This window comes from Choloepus didactylus, chromosome 17, assembly GCF_015220235.1.
Source record: "Choloepus didactylus isolate mChoDid1 chromosome 17, mChoDid1.pri, whole genome shotgun sequence".
NCBI classification, from domain to species: Eukaryota; Metazoa; Chordata; class Mammalia; order Pilosa; family Megalonychidae; genus Choloepus; species Choloepus didactylus.
In genome coordinates this window covers 41,469,779-41,485,861 of record NC_051323.1, presented here as the reverse complement: position 1 = coordinate 41,485,861, position 16,083 = coordinate 41,469,779, and the positions used below count along the sequence as shown (strand labels likewise).

General features: G+C 35.0%; 1 protein-coding gene across 24 annotated transcripts in view; it reads right to left on the bottom strand.

Annotated features, from left to right (window-relative positions):
• NRXN1 (neurexin 1) overlaps positions 1-16,083 on the bottom strand; it is a 1,176,176-nt gene that overhangs the window by 594,546 nt on the left and 565,547 nt on the right. For 15 of the 24 annotated variants that reach the window (XM_037806663.1, XM_037806673.1, XM_037806657.1 and 12 more), the window contains 2 exons: positions 6,042-6,245; positions 3,435-3,461 (listed from right to left, as the gene is read on the bottom strand). In XM_037806663.1, the coding sequence (XP_037662591.1) occupies positions 3,435-3,461; positions 6,042-6,245 (231 nt within the window). The remainder of the gene's footprint in view (positions 1-3,434; positions 3,462-6,041; positions 6,246-16,083) is intronic. The other 9 variants (XM_037806676.1, XM_037806677.1, XM_037806679.1 and 6 more) reach the window with 1 other exon arrangement.

Sequence of the window (16,083 nt, the reverse complement as noted above, 5' to 3'; positions counted from 1 at the left end):
TTAATTATGCTAAAAGAATGTGACTCTACAGTCCCTTTTCATATACCTTCCCTTCATTGTCCAAGGAAGAAATTGAAAGATAGTGGCTTTTTTAGCAACTTCTATATAAAACTACTGAACCATGATCATGAGTCTCTATCAATATTAGATAAGGGAGACCAGGGTAACTGTCTGCCCCTATATTCCCAAGCTGGACAGAACAGAGCAGAGAACGATCAACAATACACCTCTACACTCTCATTTCATTTCAGTGCTTGAATTTGCAAATACTGACTTAAATCTAATTTTAAGTTGCAGATAACAAGTATATTTTAAGAGTGACATAAGCTGATGACCATCAAAGAACTGAGATGCATCTGGGATTTGGGCAAATACATTCAGTTTGTAATCTGAAAGGTCAAGGCATATTTTTTGACACTGACATAGCTCTTATTAACAGAGATTGACCTTTTTGAAAAAGGATGCTTTCCACATGTAAAAACAAGCTTCTGGTTTTTAAATGAAGGTGGGATCTCTTCTTCCATGCAAATTTCTTGACAGCTTTTCCTACAAGAGTAACGAGGACTTTGACAGAGATGGTTCTTGAAATTCAAATCTGTCCTTTCTCACAGGAATGTTAAAAATAAATAAATAAATAAAATAAAAAGGCTCTGCCATGGCCCACCCATGGGAGACTCTATTGCTGACATCTAATACTGACAAGGAAAGGCTGAAAAAGATGCATATCTACTACATGTTACAGTCCAGCAGAGCTGAATAAATGTATCCGAATATTCTTCCTTCCTCACCTACTACTCATTCTTAAAAGACTATAGAGTCTGATGCTATATATATATATTATTTCCTTTTCAAGTAACATCTGCTGTAAACTATGGGAGGGAAGCTGGAGCCAACTACGGGAATCAGCAGAGCAATTCTTAACAAGTGTAGAGAAATTTGTGTGGGAAGGTTTCCATTCAAACTTTAAAACTTAAAGTTTAATATTAATTCTCAATATAAAGTACTTCTTAATGTTATAGTTCGTATTTGTCCTGTGGCAGTGTTCTTAAAAGACACCAACCAAGGTATTTCATATTAATCTCACAACACAGTTGATATCTTAGATATGGTATAATTTTTAGACATGATGGTGTTACATGGTTGTTCTTTAATAAGGTACATTCATCTTTTAGATTTCAAACAAACCTATGGTTCTCAGAGAATAAGTGTATTAAATAAATCTTTCATTAAACTACCAGTTATGCTAAGAAAACAGACTTTATTTATTGATTGATTATTTATTGGTTGGAAATGAACTCTAGGTGGAAATCTCTGCTCATTTAATCGCTGTGAGTTAGGTTTGCATTATTTGATATGTTGATTCCTCCTCATCAAAGTTAATTAGCAACATGTGTCTTCAATGGAACTTGTGTTCTTACTACTTCTGCCCACTATTCCCCAAATAAAACAATGGCAAAAGGAATTGAAAATGTTACCTGGTCATTGAATGTTCTTTCCAGTGACTGTGTGAAGTTAAGGCATTTGCAGCCCTGTCTAAGATGTGCACTGAAAGCTCTCAATTATCCATTTAATTCAAAGACTTTAAATACAACACATATCCTTTAAAACAGGAAAATTTCCACTAAACAGCAAAAATCTTTGTCCTCAAATGTATTATTCTGTGGAATATTCAGAGGAAAAAAAGGACTATGCTTACTGGCAGAGTCTTCTGAGATAAACTGAATGAGGAAAAGAGTCTAACAAGGGTAATAACCACACATTTGAAAAAAAAATTGACGTACCTAAAGAACACTGAATGGCATTTGATTTGGTCATTTCCATCAATCGCTACAGTTTTCTTATTTTGTAAATTTAAAATTTCATTATTTATTGAATGCTTAATGCAAATCAAGTGAATACCTAAGGCCGAGATCTAGAAGATAATATTTTCCCCACATGATTTTTCTAAGATTCAGGAGGGATCAAGGGAACCTGCAGCTGCTTTGGAGCACAAAGCTGGCTTTGGAGGAGAGTATTTTGTGAATTGCTACTTTGCCTGCCTCTGTTCCCAGAATTTAAAGCAAAACTGGAACATAGTATCAGACCTGCAAAATGTGTGCTTCTTTTCAAAATGTGTAGAAGAAATGGGGTTGGAGAGGAGAATGATATATACTTTAAAAATTTTCACTTGTGTGGGAACTTTGAGAGATTATTTTCAGGAACTATTGTGTATGAGATGCTTTTTAATGCCAGGTTATGTTTGTTATAGTTTATCAATTTAATTTTTCATAAGTCGTGATTCAGTTACCTTTTTATTGCTGTGACTGGACAGATTCATTTTTATGCTACTTTAAAGTGAATATTAAAATATTTGGAGACAAATCTGAATTGTAAGAAGCATGTTGTTCTAAATAGTATGTATTTCATTAGAAAAAGGTTATTTTTGTAAGTCTATGACCATCATTTTTTTCCCCAGAGGATGCCTTTGCTGTTAGGAAACAGCCAATGGTTTTTGCGAGTAGGTTCCATCAACTCACATTGAGCATTTCTCCAAGATAGAAATCTCTCTACTGAGCATGAAAGTGAGAAATAAGAAGGTTGTTAGAATCATTTTATTTATATAGCTAACAACTTTGTGATTATAGGAGGAGATTCCTTAATGTGGTCGGCAAAACCTGGAAAAGAAAACCTAAACATTTATTCAAAGAAATAAAATAACTTTACTCTTAAGGTAATGTTACAACTCAAAATAAAACCACAGTCCTTCTATCCTTTCAGTTTCTCTAGTCCAAATTCAAATAAAACTCAGTCCATGCATCTTTTTTCTGACTCTTTATTTGGCATGCATATCTCAGATTTGAAGGGTTTTGGCTATTTCTGCAGATGTATGATTAGGATGTAAAAATTCATCATGCAAATACTTTAAATGAACAAGAAAAAAAACTCCTTAGACAAGTAATTTTCTGTGTATATAAAACTTGGAAAAAGATGTTTTCCTTTGAAAAACTTTTGTTAAATTTAGAAGGATTTGATAGTAACTCCCAATATGAATAACACTCTCAAACATATTTATATTTGCGTTAAGAGATTTAAAATAAGATCCAAAGTACTCCAGGTTATTTGGTCACGAAGAGAACTCCCGTAGTTCCAGATCTGGCAAAATACAAAGGTCACTTGCAATATCTGAAGGTCTATAGAGTTGTTTTTGCACCTTCTGTTACAAATACTTGTTCACCCCTTTACCCATTTAGACGTAGGAACTGCAATGGGAGGGCTCAGCTGGAAAATTTTCCGAATGAATTTTTACACCCAGATGATGGACTGGTGTTTTTCAAAACTGAATCCATGAGTTTTATAAACTTTACTTTTCTCTCTCGCTCGCTATCATTTTTTCCTTGACTAGCTTACATCATAATGGAGGAATAACATTTTAGAAATTTTGAATAGGCACTTACTGGAATTACAGTTAATCCTGATACAATCTAGATGGGGAAGAATAGATGAAAAATGAAAATTTATCCTTCAAGGTAATAGCTGCAGACATCCAATAAATCACAGTCCACCCTTCTGGGGACAGACACATGCAAATATGGCCACTCCATGTCATTATTCTTTACATACTTCTAAAACCCAGATGTATTGTTATAAAACTTCACCATCAGAAACAACAAAATAAGGTTTTTTTTAAAAAAATGGCCACTTCAAACAAAGCTACATGGTGACAAATCTAAGTAAAATAAAGAGTTGTTAACTGTCAAAGATGTTTGGCTTAGACTGGCTGCAACTTTCTCCCCATCTGTGAAAGAACATATTATTGTTATAAGCATAATTAAAAAGTGCTCCGTCACAATGGGGTACAGTGCAAGCTCAGCTAGGCCCAGACATCTTGGACCTCCAAAATCTAATATCCCACAAAGGCCAACAGAATCCTTTAGAATTGCAGTGATCGAATGGAGAGCCAGTTAAAATTATTCTCATCTCACTCTAAGGTATTATTATTATTATTTATTTTATTTGCTTGGGCACACCCACACAAAAATAACAGCCAGCTGCTGACTGGATTCCTTGCCTTGAATTAATTGGAGGAGGAAAGAGACAACTGTGTGATCCCTTTAGAAACTCTGGTGGCTACAGAGCTGCCAGTCTTCAGAGTAAGCAAGCCTATGCTTCTCCTAGGAGCTGCCAACGTCATCCCTAGGTAGTAAGTGTTGTGGGTAACACTGTTACTGATTTTCCTTTACTTGTTTCATGTAAAGGCAGACACTGTAAAACAAAATGTCTCATCTGGATAAGACAGACTGTGATTATAATGGCTCTTTTTAAAAGACTATGTGGGATGCTTTATGTTTATTTTACATACAAATATATATTTGTTGGTTTTGATATTAGTACTTAATGCCTTTGGGGAACATGAAAAACATAAACCTAGATTCTGTTTCCATATAGCTGAGTTTGTCATGTGTCGTCAACCGCATCAGAAAAGTGGTTGCAAACAGCCAAGGACCAGCACTTACACAAATCTTTCCACAGAATGCTTTGCTGTTAGAAAATTCCCTTTACTGCTTACACTTTGGCTAGCAGCTCCTTTGCTGCCACTAGGCAATTCACTTTGAATGACTTGTAGTAACCTAACATTGTCACTAGAGGGAACTCTTACAGAACAGTAAATGAGAATGTAAGTAGTCTTTAAAAAACCCAAAACAGCTCCTTAAAATTTAACTTAATTTAAATACTATTAATTGAATGTAATTATATGCAATAAGCTACCAATGAAGTAATTTTATATTGTGAGCCACGATTCTGTACAGAACAATTTGGAAGTGTAGAAGGGCTTTCCACAAATGCCCTTCTACACATTTTATTACTCTTTGTATTATTTATTTACTCTTTACTCTGTAAATCTAGTTTCAAGTATTATTTGTCTCTCCCTGTTTAGTCATTTTTTGTGTGTCTTCAGTTAACACTTTCAGAAAATAAAGTAAAACCTCATTAATTTGGACTCCTCTTATTTGGAGTTAGTGATAAACTTATTGAGCAGAATATTAATTTTTCATTCTTATGAGAGAAATTGTTTTAAAAAGTAACAAAATTGTGGAAGGCCTACTTCTGGATGAAAACTGATTTCAAGTAATGACACAATTTGCATAAAATAATGTGTTAATGATGGATAATTCTTATCCACCCATTAAAACTAGCCCAGTAAGACAAGATTTTCCAGCTACAAATACATATTTGTATTTGTGAATGTAATTTAAAACAACAAAATTGCTTTTCTTTAGAGTTAGTTTAATTTAGTTTCATTTTTTTTTTTTAATTTTTTTAATTTTTACTCTACAATTCAAATTCTTAATTCAGTCTGGCTTCCTTCGATACTTCATCCAGATTTACGAGGTTTTACTGTAGTGATACTAAATGCTAAAATCAAGCAGGAAAGCATTACGTTTCTGTAGAAGAGTGTGCATATTTAATGTTCTCATGGCTGTTTGCTAAGGGCCGCAGACTTTGGGCATTGAAGGGTTGTGGATTGACTTTTGATAGGAAAATATCACCACACAGTATTTCAAAAAAGAAAAGATGGAGTACCACATAGGTGACTATTCAAAGGAGAAGCCTGTGGAACAGAATGAGAGCAACTGTTGATCTAGATAAAGTATAAAATTGATTATTTTGTACATATGGTATGTAAGTAAATGTAGACAGTTTTATTTATCTGCAAGGATATCACCTACGACCAATCATAATGTCGGTAAATATAGCACAGGAAAATTTCAATTTGAGGCACCTTCAAGCTTATTAATTTATATTTCAACTAACCTCATTAACATTCATGGCTTCCCTTTTAAGAACCATCAGTGGTAGGAATCACAAACAGTAAGTCGTGTTAAACAGAATAAAAACAATAAAAAGATGCTTAAAAAAACTAAATTATTTTAAATGATGGAAATAAGACCATTAAATGTTTTTACTTTCCATGGCAAACAGGCTACTTGATAAATGTTTGCAGGCAAAACTGAACAAAAAGAGGAAAGTGTTAATTCAGTGGGGGGAAGGTAAGTTGTTACCTAGGTTGACCGTCAGTTTCACACGCCCTGCATCCAGCTCCAGGCGGAGGGTGTCTGCAGAATCTCTGGAGGTGGTTGCCATGAGAATGCCATACGCACGCTGGGATCGGAACCGCAAGGACACATCTTCAGCCTCTGTGTGCATCACCAATGGAAGCTGGATTTTCATAAACATGCTCCCATCATAGCTCAAAACCGTTGCCTCTATAGATGAAAAATAAATAACAAAGTTCTTGGTCAGAAAAAAAAAAAGGGGACATATAAAAGGCTTCCAGAGAGAACACAGGACTATAAAATCACCTCTTCTTCCATCAGTGAACAGAACTGTCTTTTTTTTAATCTTATTATGTATGCTTTATTTCTTAGAGTACTCCTTTTGAACAAGGTAGATGTAGCCCAGGGCAGATAAAATATTTAAAAGAAGAGTTATCAATTTTCTTGAAGAGAGGTTTTTTTTTTTAATTCAGTTTTATTGAGATATATTCACATACCATACAATCATCCATGGTGTATAATCAACTGTTCAAAGTACCATATATAGTTGTGCATTCATCATTGCATTCAAGTTTTGAGCATTTTCCCTACTCCAAAAAGAATAAAAATGATAATAAAAAAGAACACCCAAAGCATTCCAACCCCTCATCCAACCCTATTTTTTCATTTAGTTTTTGTCCCCATTTTTCTAATCATCTTTCCTTACACTGGACAGAGGGAGTGTGAGCCTCAAGGTTTTCACAATCACACAGTCACACCATATAAGCTATATAGTTATACGATTATCTTCAGGAATCAAGGGTACTGGATTGCAGTTCAACAGTTTCAGGTATTGCCTTCTAGCTATTCCAATACACTAAAAATTACAAAGGGATATCTATATAACACATAAGAATGCCCTCCAGAGTGACCTCTCGACTCCATTTGAAATCTCTCAGCCACTGAAACTTTATTTTGTTTCACTTCGCTTCCACATTTTGGTAAAGAAGATTTTCTCAATCTCATGATGTCACGTCCACGTTCATCCTGTCCCACGTTGTCAGGGAGACTTATACCTTTAGGAGTCAAGTCCCACACAGTGGGGAGGGCCATGAGTTTACCTGCCTCCTGGGCTTAGAGAGAGAGGGGGGCCACATCTGAGCAATAAAGAGGTTCTCTGGGAGAGACTCTTAGAATGAGCAGAGTTTTTAAGCTGGAAAGAGAAATCATTGTGAAAAGAACTCTATGAAGTATGTGCTAAAGCCCAGAGGCAGATGTAGCAGGACTTCTCTTTTTTCCCCCACAGTATTTTCTACTAGTAGCATTTATCATGTTGGATTATAAATGTTTGTTTATGTATGCATCTCTCTTCTCAAGAGCAGACATCACAACCTTTAGTGCAGCCACAATGCTGGGCCTATTGTAAAGTGCCAGTGACTATTCAATGCATGTTTTTGGATGACTGGGTCATTGACCAGTTATATGAAATTGGTCAAGACTTGCCTTGGCTCCAAATTCTTCATCTGTAAAATGAGACGGTGTTACTAGAGGATCTTTAAGAACTTTTCCTGCCCTAGAATTCCATGATCCTAAAAGAAGTTCCTATTGTCATGTTTTTTCCCCCATGATTTCTGGCCTAATAGGATTAAACAACAGGAAAAGAAAAAAAATAAGAAGATTTGAATATAGGAATCAGGCAATATTTACCAAAGGTGATGATGGAAAAAAGAGGAAAAAAAATTATATTATCAAACAACAGGTGATGCTTTCTAAGCCATTACATTTACCAAAGTAAATTTTTAAAAAGGTACAAACTGTAGCTTTATTTTAAGGTGCATTTACAGTAAGGAGTAACTATAAATACAACCTCAGTGTCCTGAAAATGTTAAGCTATCATTAAAAAACCAATAACAATGTACCTTGGCTAGATTGAATAAAAATAGGATGGGACTGAAGAGTATGTGTGGGTGCAGTCTATTAAACTAAGGTGGATTTCTTAAATAAGGAATTTGCTTAATGCTGTATTCGACACTGCAGAAAATGAAAAGCAAAAACTGCTGATCACAAACTGACTGCTTTAAGAAACAGCCAACACCCCTTAGTGTTCAACACCATATGCTGATTGAACATTGCAAAACAAGGATGAGTTCTTTGCTTGCAGATTGGTTCTGATAACTTAGAATACCATTTTATAAAAGAAAACTAGTTGGAATTAAAATAAACTAGGAAATTCTCATTATCTTGCTTATTTATACAGCATGGCAACCAGCTTCACTGATACAACTGTGCTCATTATTAAGACTATATTCTGGAGTTGTGGTCTTGCAAGTTTATCTTTCAAAAAGTTAGGACTGTTGAGTATTGTTTCCAACAGACCTTGGTCATTATTTGTTGTCATCATGGTATTGAATGCATATCCACAACCTGCAAATGCAGAGCATTTCTAGTCTTCCTCCTTGGCACTCTTCTCTTTCCATCTACATCTTGACCTATGGGATCTAGGTCCCCAAACATGTTCACTCTTCCTAATATTTATTAACAGCCCTGACCTCTCTCCTGAGCTGTAACATCCATCCATCATCTATCACCATTGCTTATTTGACATAGTCAACTGTAATATAATAGATACCTTACTCAACTCTTAATTCACTCCCAAAACAATCAAACAACAAATGAGTTAACATAAAACAAGCTCCTTCTCCAATCTTCTCCATCTCGGTAAATGATATAAAACCACTACCCAGCACAAAACTTTCTGAATTCTCTCTTACTCTCCCCACCATGTCATTCTATTCACAAGTCTGCAAGTCTTGTGAGTCTAATTCCAATCCAAGTACCCCACACCCTCTTCTCATCCCTAGACCACCACAATAGCTCCCTCAGTGGTCTCCCTGATTCTACTCTTTCTCCATTGTCTATATACAACAACCAAAGCAAACTTTCAAAGAAGTCAATCAGATCATAATACTGCCTTGTAACAGTTTTCCACTGCAATTAAAATAAAATCTGCACTCCTTATTTTATTTTAACCTGTAAGGCTTCATGGGAACTGGTGCTGACCCATCTATCTAGCCTCAGCTTTTAGCACCCCCCCTCCCATTTAGTAAGTTCCAGCCATCCTGGTTTCACTCTCTCATTGAAGTGTTTGCATTCAAACAAAAGACAAAAGACAAAACCATTCTGTATAAAATGGTTTCAGTTCAGATCTATACAAGGTTGGTTCCTTCCGCATTCAGGTCCTAGGTCAAATGTTACTCCAGAGAGGCCTGTTCCAAGCACCTCTCTTAATTTCCCCTCTCCCTTCCAGTTACTCTATATCTGTGTACCATTTTATTGTTCTTAGTTACCATTTCTTATTTGTCTGCCTCATATGTCTTCCCCTTTAGAATGTGAGTGCTGTGAGAGCAGAGGTGTGTTTCTTCTATTCATTGCTCTATCAGCATTGAGGTGCCAGGCACATAGTAGGGCTTCAATAAATATTTATGGAATTTTGATACTGAAGATCTATGAAAGAGCTTATTTCAGTTGGATACCAAGCTTAAATAAGTCCTCATTAAATAAATTAAACATCTATTCTGTCTATTGTAAGTGGTAATACATGTGAACTGAATATTTATTAAAATTTACTTTGAAGGGCCATAATTGTACTATAAAAGGCAAAGGAAGAGTAATGGTGAAGTTAAGCCTACTTATAAACCCAGAAAACCTCTTTTGTTGCTCAGAGGTGGCCTCTCTCTAAGCCAAATGCTGCAAATAAACTCACTACCTTCTCTGTGACATGACTCCCAGGGCGTAAGTTTCCCTGGCAACGTGGGACATGACTCCCAGGGATGAGCCTGGCCCTAGCATTGTGGTGTTGAGAATGCTTTCTTGACCAAAAGGGGGAAAAGGAATGTTACAAAATAAGGTTTCAGTGGCTAAGAGGTTTCAAACAGAGTCAAGAGGTCATTCTGGAGTTTACTCTTATGCAAGCCTTATCCAGATATTACAGACTACTGCAGTATGTCAAGCCCCAACCAATAGTATTCTGAAAACCCTAAAGAGAACCCAGGACTCTATTTAAAACTCTATAAAAGTTTTATTTATTGAGTTTATTTTCCAGAAACTTAAAACCTCCAGATTGTTCCTATGCCAAATAAGCCCTGAAACTCAGAGGTACCAGTCTTTCCCAGAATATCAACCAGTTGAATTCCTCTACCCCATAATGTTGGCACCCCTTTTCAACATGAAGAAGTTAGAATGGTCATGCCCAAATATCTCTGAAGAATGAGACAATGATCAAATGAGAGGGAAGAACTGTAAGAGAAGTCAGAATTTAACAAATAATGATGACTACTGAATCATTATATAGATATTTCTTTTTAGTTTCTAGTGTATTGGAACAGCCAGAAAGAAATATTGGAAAATGTGGAACTGTAACCCATACTATCAAATTTACTCTGCAACTACCTGTTAAAATGTATTTTGAAATTTATCACTTTCCTGTATATATGTTATATTTCACAATAAAAAATGTTTTTAAAAAGGAAGGCTAATGTACTGATGGCAAACTATGGACTAGAATTAATAGTAATATCTTGATATTCTTTCATCAACAGTAACAAATGTACCACATCAATACTAGGGGTCAATAATGGGTGGGGGAGGACGGATAGGGGTACAGAACATTTTGGGTTTTCTTTTTTTTTAATATGTTTTTTTATTTTTATTTTTTTTTTGGAGTAAAGAAAATGTTCTAAAATTGGTTGTGGTGATGATTGCAAAACTATGTGATGATACTGCAAGCCATTGATTGTATACTTTGGATGGATTGTATGGTGTGTGAATATATCTCAATAAAATTACATTAAAAAAAGAAAAATAAAAGCAAAGGAGAAAGAAATCTGTTTATCAAGACAGGGGCCCCATGGCTCAGCAGTGATCTAAGTACTGAGAAAATAAAATAATGTCTCAACCTCTTAAAATATAGTGACTCTACATCATAGCACATATTGAGCTCTCTTATTATGTCTATAAGCATAAATTAGTTGTTTCTGATTTTGTTTTTAACTAGTGTCCAATTTATTTGAAGGCAGGTATTTTTGTCTGTTGTGTTCAGTGCTGAATCTCTAGAGCTTTGAAGGTTACCTGGCCCATAACAGGTAGTCAATAAATATTTTTAATGAATGAATAATGATTAATGTTAAATATGATGAACTATTATAAAAAAAAAAGTCAAATATATCTAATGAAAATAATGGTTCCTTTTTTCCAAAAAACGTAAAATAAAATATTTTGAATGGGTTTAATTCTCCCTTACCCTAAACTGGCTTTCACATGTAGAAAGAACATGAAAGTTCATCTGACCAAAATCTGAAAATGCAATCTTCTGTTTTATTGCCACAACATCAAACCTGATTAAAGAGTAAACAAAAATAGTCATCTGAGTATTAAAGCTCATATAATATTCTAAAAAGTGATTTCTGCCATAGAAGTGCATTGAAAAAAATTGCTAAGCTGTTTTAGGTTGATTGATTTTAATCTCATTCTTCCTTTGATATGTCTAAGTAAAGTTAGAGCATTGTTCCTGAAAAGCAAATTTATCTTCACACCTTTGGGACAATGTTAATTTCACTATCAATGACAACTCGCTACCACTGGAGGCAGGAAAGCATCTCCCAGTTCATTCTCCTGGTCTCGCAAAACAAGTTTGCGGTTGCAGTGGTGGGTGAAGATGCTTGTGTTATCTTATATCTCCTATTGTGTTACTGGAAGTTATTCTTTGTTTAGTTTCCCAAATACAAAAATACAACATTGAAAGCGCTTTTACAAAGTGCTTTCTGTGGCCCCCAGAAATTCTAAATTACCACTGGTGTCAAAGGTTTTAGGTAAGTCCTGCACTCCCTATCTCAGTACCGTGTAGCAATATTTCCTTGTATTAGAGAACAATAATAAGTGTATGGTCATTGTTCCTAAGAAAAGAATGACTGAGACTACTATGCCCAATTTCTCATGTTTGCACTGAAGAAGAATGCGTAGCATGTGCCAATTCCCCCAGAATTTCTTTTGTTCAAGAACTGCTCTTTCTAGCCATAGGATCTTCACAGTGTGAAAGAACGCTTGGAAGATAGTAAGTGCTCAACCCATGTTTGCGAAAAGAAGGAAAGTATCAATCTTTAATTACATACAATATCCTTTTGTTCTAATTTTTTTAATTTGCCTTATCTCTTTCTTGTGGATATTTGATTTCCAATTAAATAATAGAGTTCCTGAATAGGAAGGACAGTACTCAGTATAGAAAGCCTAGCAACAGTTGCTCAAGAAATAATTAAGCATGACTATAAAGCTGTAGTGAACTCTAGAAAAAAATGTTTTCTTGTATAATCTTAAAACAAATTTTATCTTTACTATTTATTTTCCTAAACTATAGCCAGCTATGGTCTATACCTACATAACAAAGCAAATTCCTGATTAAAAGTATGAAAGCCATTATCAATTGTTCCATTAGTTGCCATTATACAGGTAAAAAAAAAAAAAAAAAACTGAAACATTGTTAGTTTTCTCCTTCTTTTGCTTTTATCTATAAAACCTGTCTCTGCTATTCCATAATCCTTAAAAAATAATTTCAGTTTCTTCTATGAAAGGTAGCTGAATTTGACCAAAAATTAAGTAGAGGGGCTCACCCATTTATAAACACAGGTGCCCGACAATCGGTCGTAAAGTAGAGCATGAAAAACAATTCAAAGTAGAAAAATAATCAGTATCGTTGACCTTTTTGAACATTCTCCAAAAAACTGCAGGGATAAAATAACAGTAAGGTAATAAAACTTGAGTGTCCCTGAGTGCCATTTTAACCAGTTCTCTATGTGAAAATAACTTATTGATAATATTACAAATGAAAACCTAAATGATTCCTCATAATTGGAGTTAATGTTCAATTAGACAAGGAATGGAAAATGTACAGGATTGTATTCTAGATTTGCCAAATAAATGCTAAACAATGCCATGACATTTGAAGGTTATCCTATTTGGCAGCATCCTTTAACATTAGTAAAATTATTTTATCATTTAGAACATAAAAGCATTCTTTAAAAGTCTAATTCCAGTACAATATTTCCCAGTGGGGAAGAAAAACAGTTTCAACTTTGTCTTCTATATCTCCTTTTGCCTTGTCTTTAAGTATGATAAATTTGCTTTTCTGCATTATTCCTTGTTGCAGCCTAAACTGTACACCTGTGCTCAGTTTTGCTGAAGGGCAGTCACATATTGTGATCAGTGATGAAAATCAGAGAGGGGGCCAAATTATACTGCTCTGACATCTGTCCCTCCATCTGTTAGAGTTATAACGAACAAGTAAAAAGTAGGCCTCTAAAGACACGATGCTCTTATTTTACATAAAAAAAAAAACAATAATTTCTGTGTGACCAAGTTTCCACAAATTCTCAAGCAAACTGGAGGAAGGTGCAGAATTTAATTGATATACAATTTGTGAGTATTTCTGCATTACTTTTCTTTATAGGATCAATACAGATAAAGCAAAATACTATTTTCCTGGTGAATGTCTGGCCTAAGTCAGCAAAAATTCTGTTTTTTCTCATGAATGCCCTTGCTTACTTAAGGCAGAATGAGCATTGCCTATTATGTGACTGCAACATCATTCCCCATGCTGGGTACTGTCCAAGGACGTTAACATGCTTTTTAATTACTCTGAATAATTATAACTATATAATTTATCATTTATTACTCAATAACAGTCTGCTATAAACTTTATATGTTCCGGAGGGTTTTTGTTTTTTGTCTATAATTTCAAGGTCTGTTTATCCATTAACAACCTTATGTGATCAGAGTGTAACTATAGAAGAGCTACAGAAAAAGCCCTTTCTTTTGAATTGGAAACCCTATGGGTCAGGCTTGATCTTGTGTTGACTGAACTAGGGCATAGCTGGGAACTGGAAAGAAGCCAAATTTGTGGCCCTGAGCATGACAACACTCTGACAGTACCCTTGTTCTCAGGAGACTCCATAATATAAGCAAGAAATTTAACTCAGAAAAGCAAAGACTGTTCACAATACACTGGAGTGGTTTAGAAACAAGAATCACATAAATGACCATTTTCTCCTCAAAACACAAGCAATGTGGAGACAAAGAAATCTGCAGAAATTTCCAGCCACCTGTCAGATAAAAATGTGTGCTGAAACCCAGTGATGAAGTTTGCTATTAAATTCACATTTGCAAATCTGCATATGCTTGCCACCCCTCCTTCTAATTACTGCAATATATAAATGTGCTCTTTCTCTCATTCTGGCTCCCAAAGCTCTACAATTTCTATTTTTTATTTCTGCCATATGTAGTAGCAGAATATTGCCACAGGGTGGAACACCACACATTTTAACTGAAGAGCTTTGTATTTCATGTGATAGTTCAGTTATACCCTTTTCCAGCTTCACTTAACCAGGAGGCATCAGAATAACTGGCAGTTCTCTGAGCGGCCAAAACTAAAGCACAATCTTAAACCATGCATGCCTGCTAATCTCATATTATGCCTAACTATAGTATATCCTGAGAGTTTTTTCACTTCTTTTTTGTTTTGTTTTGTTTTGTTTTGTTTTGGCTCCTTTTGGCAATTTCTGAAATCAAACCAAATAAACTAATTTTAGGAGGGAAAATAGGAGGAGGAACTTACAAAGAACATATGCTAAATAAGACCAAGCTAGATAGGAATAGCTAACCTTTAATCACAATTCACAGGAATTGATTAGGTACTGCCATAAGGAAAAAAGAATGAATGAATGAATGAATGAATGAGTGAATCTACATGGTAAAATACTTACCTGTCTATTGACCAATTTAATTTTATAGCACAGAACAGTGATATCATTTCTGGTAGGTAATTGAAGAACATTATTAGATAATTAATTATTATTGATTATATTAATGTTGATGTATCTTCTCCTCAAGAAAAGGAATAAAGGTTGCATTTCAGCTTTGGGTTCTTCAAAATAACTTCTTTTTCTCTAGAAAGTGTTAGCTTAAAAGAATTAAAGTATTTCAGGATTGAAGAAAAAAGTAGGTTAAGTGTATATGGCAAAAAAGATAGATGCCAGGTACTTTCAGGCAAAATATCTAACAGAACAGTATTATTTGGAGCATGAGAGGACAATGGAACAACTCATCAATATCTTTTCATACTGAATTTTAGTTCCTTTGTTGAAAATGAGTGACAATACATGTAGTGAATAAAGCATTTATCTGAAGCACTTGGGTAGATGGAAGGATATGCTTAGAACTATTTGTTCTGCTTTTTCTTCCTTTAGCTTGGTCCACAGATCAGCTCTGGCAGCTCTCATCCTCCACTCTTCATTTAACCCTCACTCCTCTCCTTCCAATGGGAGAGAAAAGAAAAAGATGAGGCTTTGCCTCCTACTACAGAGAGAAAGGGAAGCAACTGCACAGAGCTGTAACAGACACAATTAAGTCCTAATAACAAATAGGTAAATCATATTACCTAACCTCTGTCATTGGTTAGGTACTGGCCAAAGATCAGTACTTGTTGGCTGGTGTAACTTACAAGATTTAAAGTCAGTTTACTTTCCAGAGATAATGTATCTCCTTAGTAAACTGGCTGAAGAGAAATGAGCAGCCTAACAAGTCTCACTCAATAGTGTCAGAAAAGTTGCAATTTGCAGCTTAGCTTGCCTCAAATGCCATTTCTTGGCATAGATATTAACACTGGAGGCCATATATATGTTTAATTCTGGCTTTCTTTGTTTTCCAGGGTCCTGAAGTTAAAAATCCAGCAAAGGAGATAGCAGTTATTATCCATAATATACCTTAGGTTCATACCCTGGAGGATACGAAAGACACAATTTCTATTCCTGTGATATACTTAAATAGCTGCACCTTCCCAGAATCAGGCTCTTTGAAAATCATTAAAGGCTCATCAATAACACATGTCAGTTATGGCTGCTCAGCTTGCAGAAAGTTTACTTCAGTAGAGCATGCATTATGTTCCAGTGGTCAGTTTGTTTGAGGTCAACAATTAATATACTTTCACCTCAAGGGAGTCAGCTGCTTGGTTTTTGGAATCTTA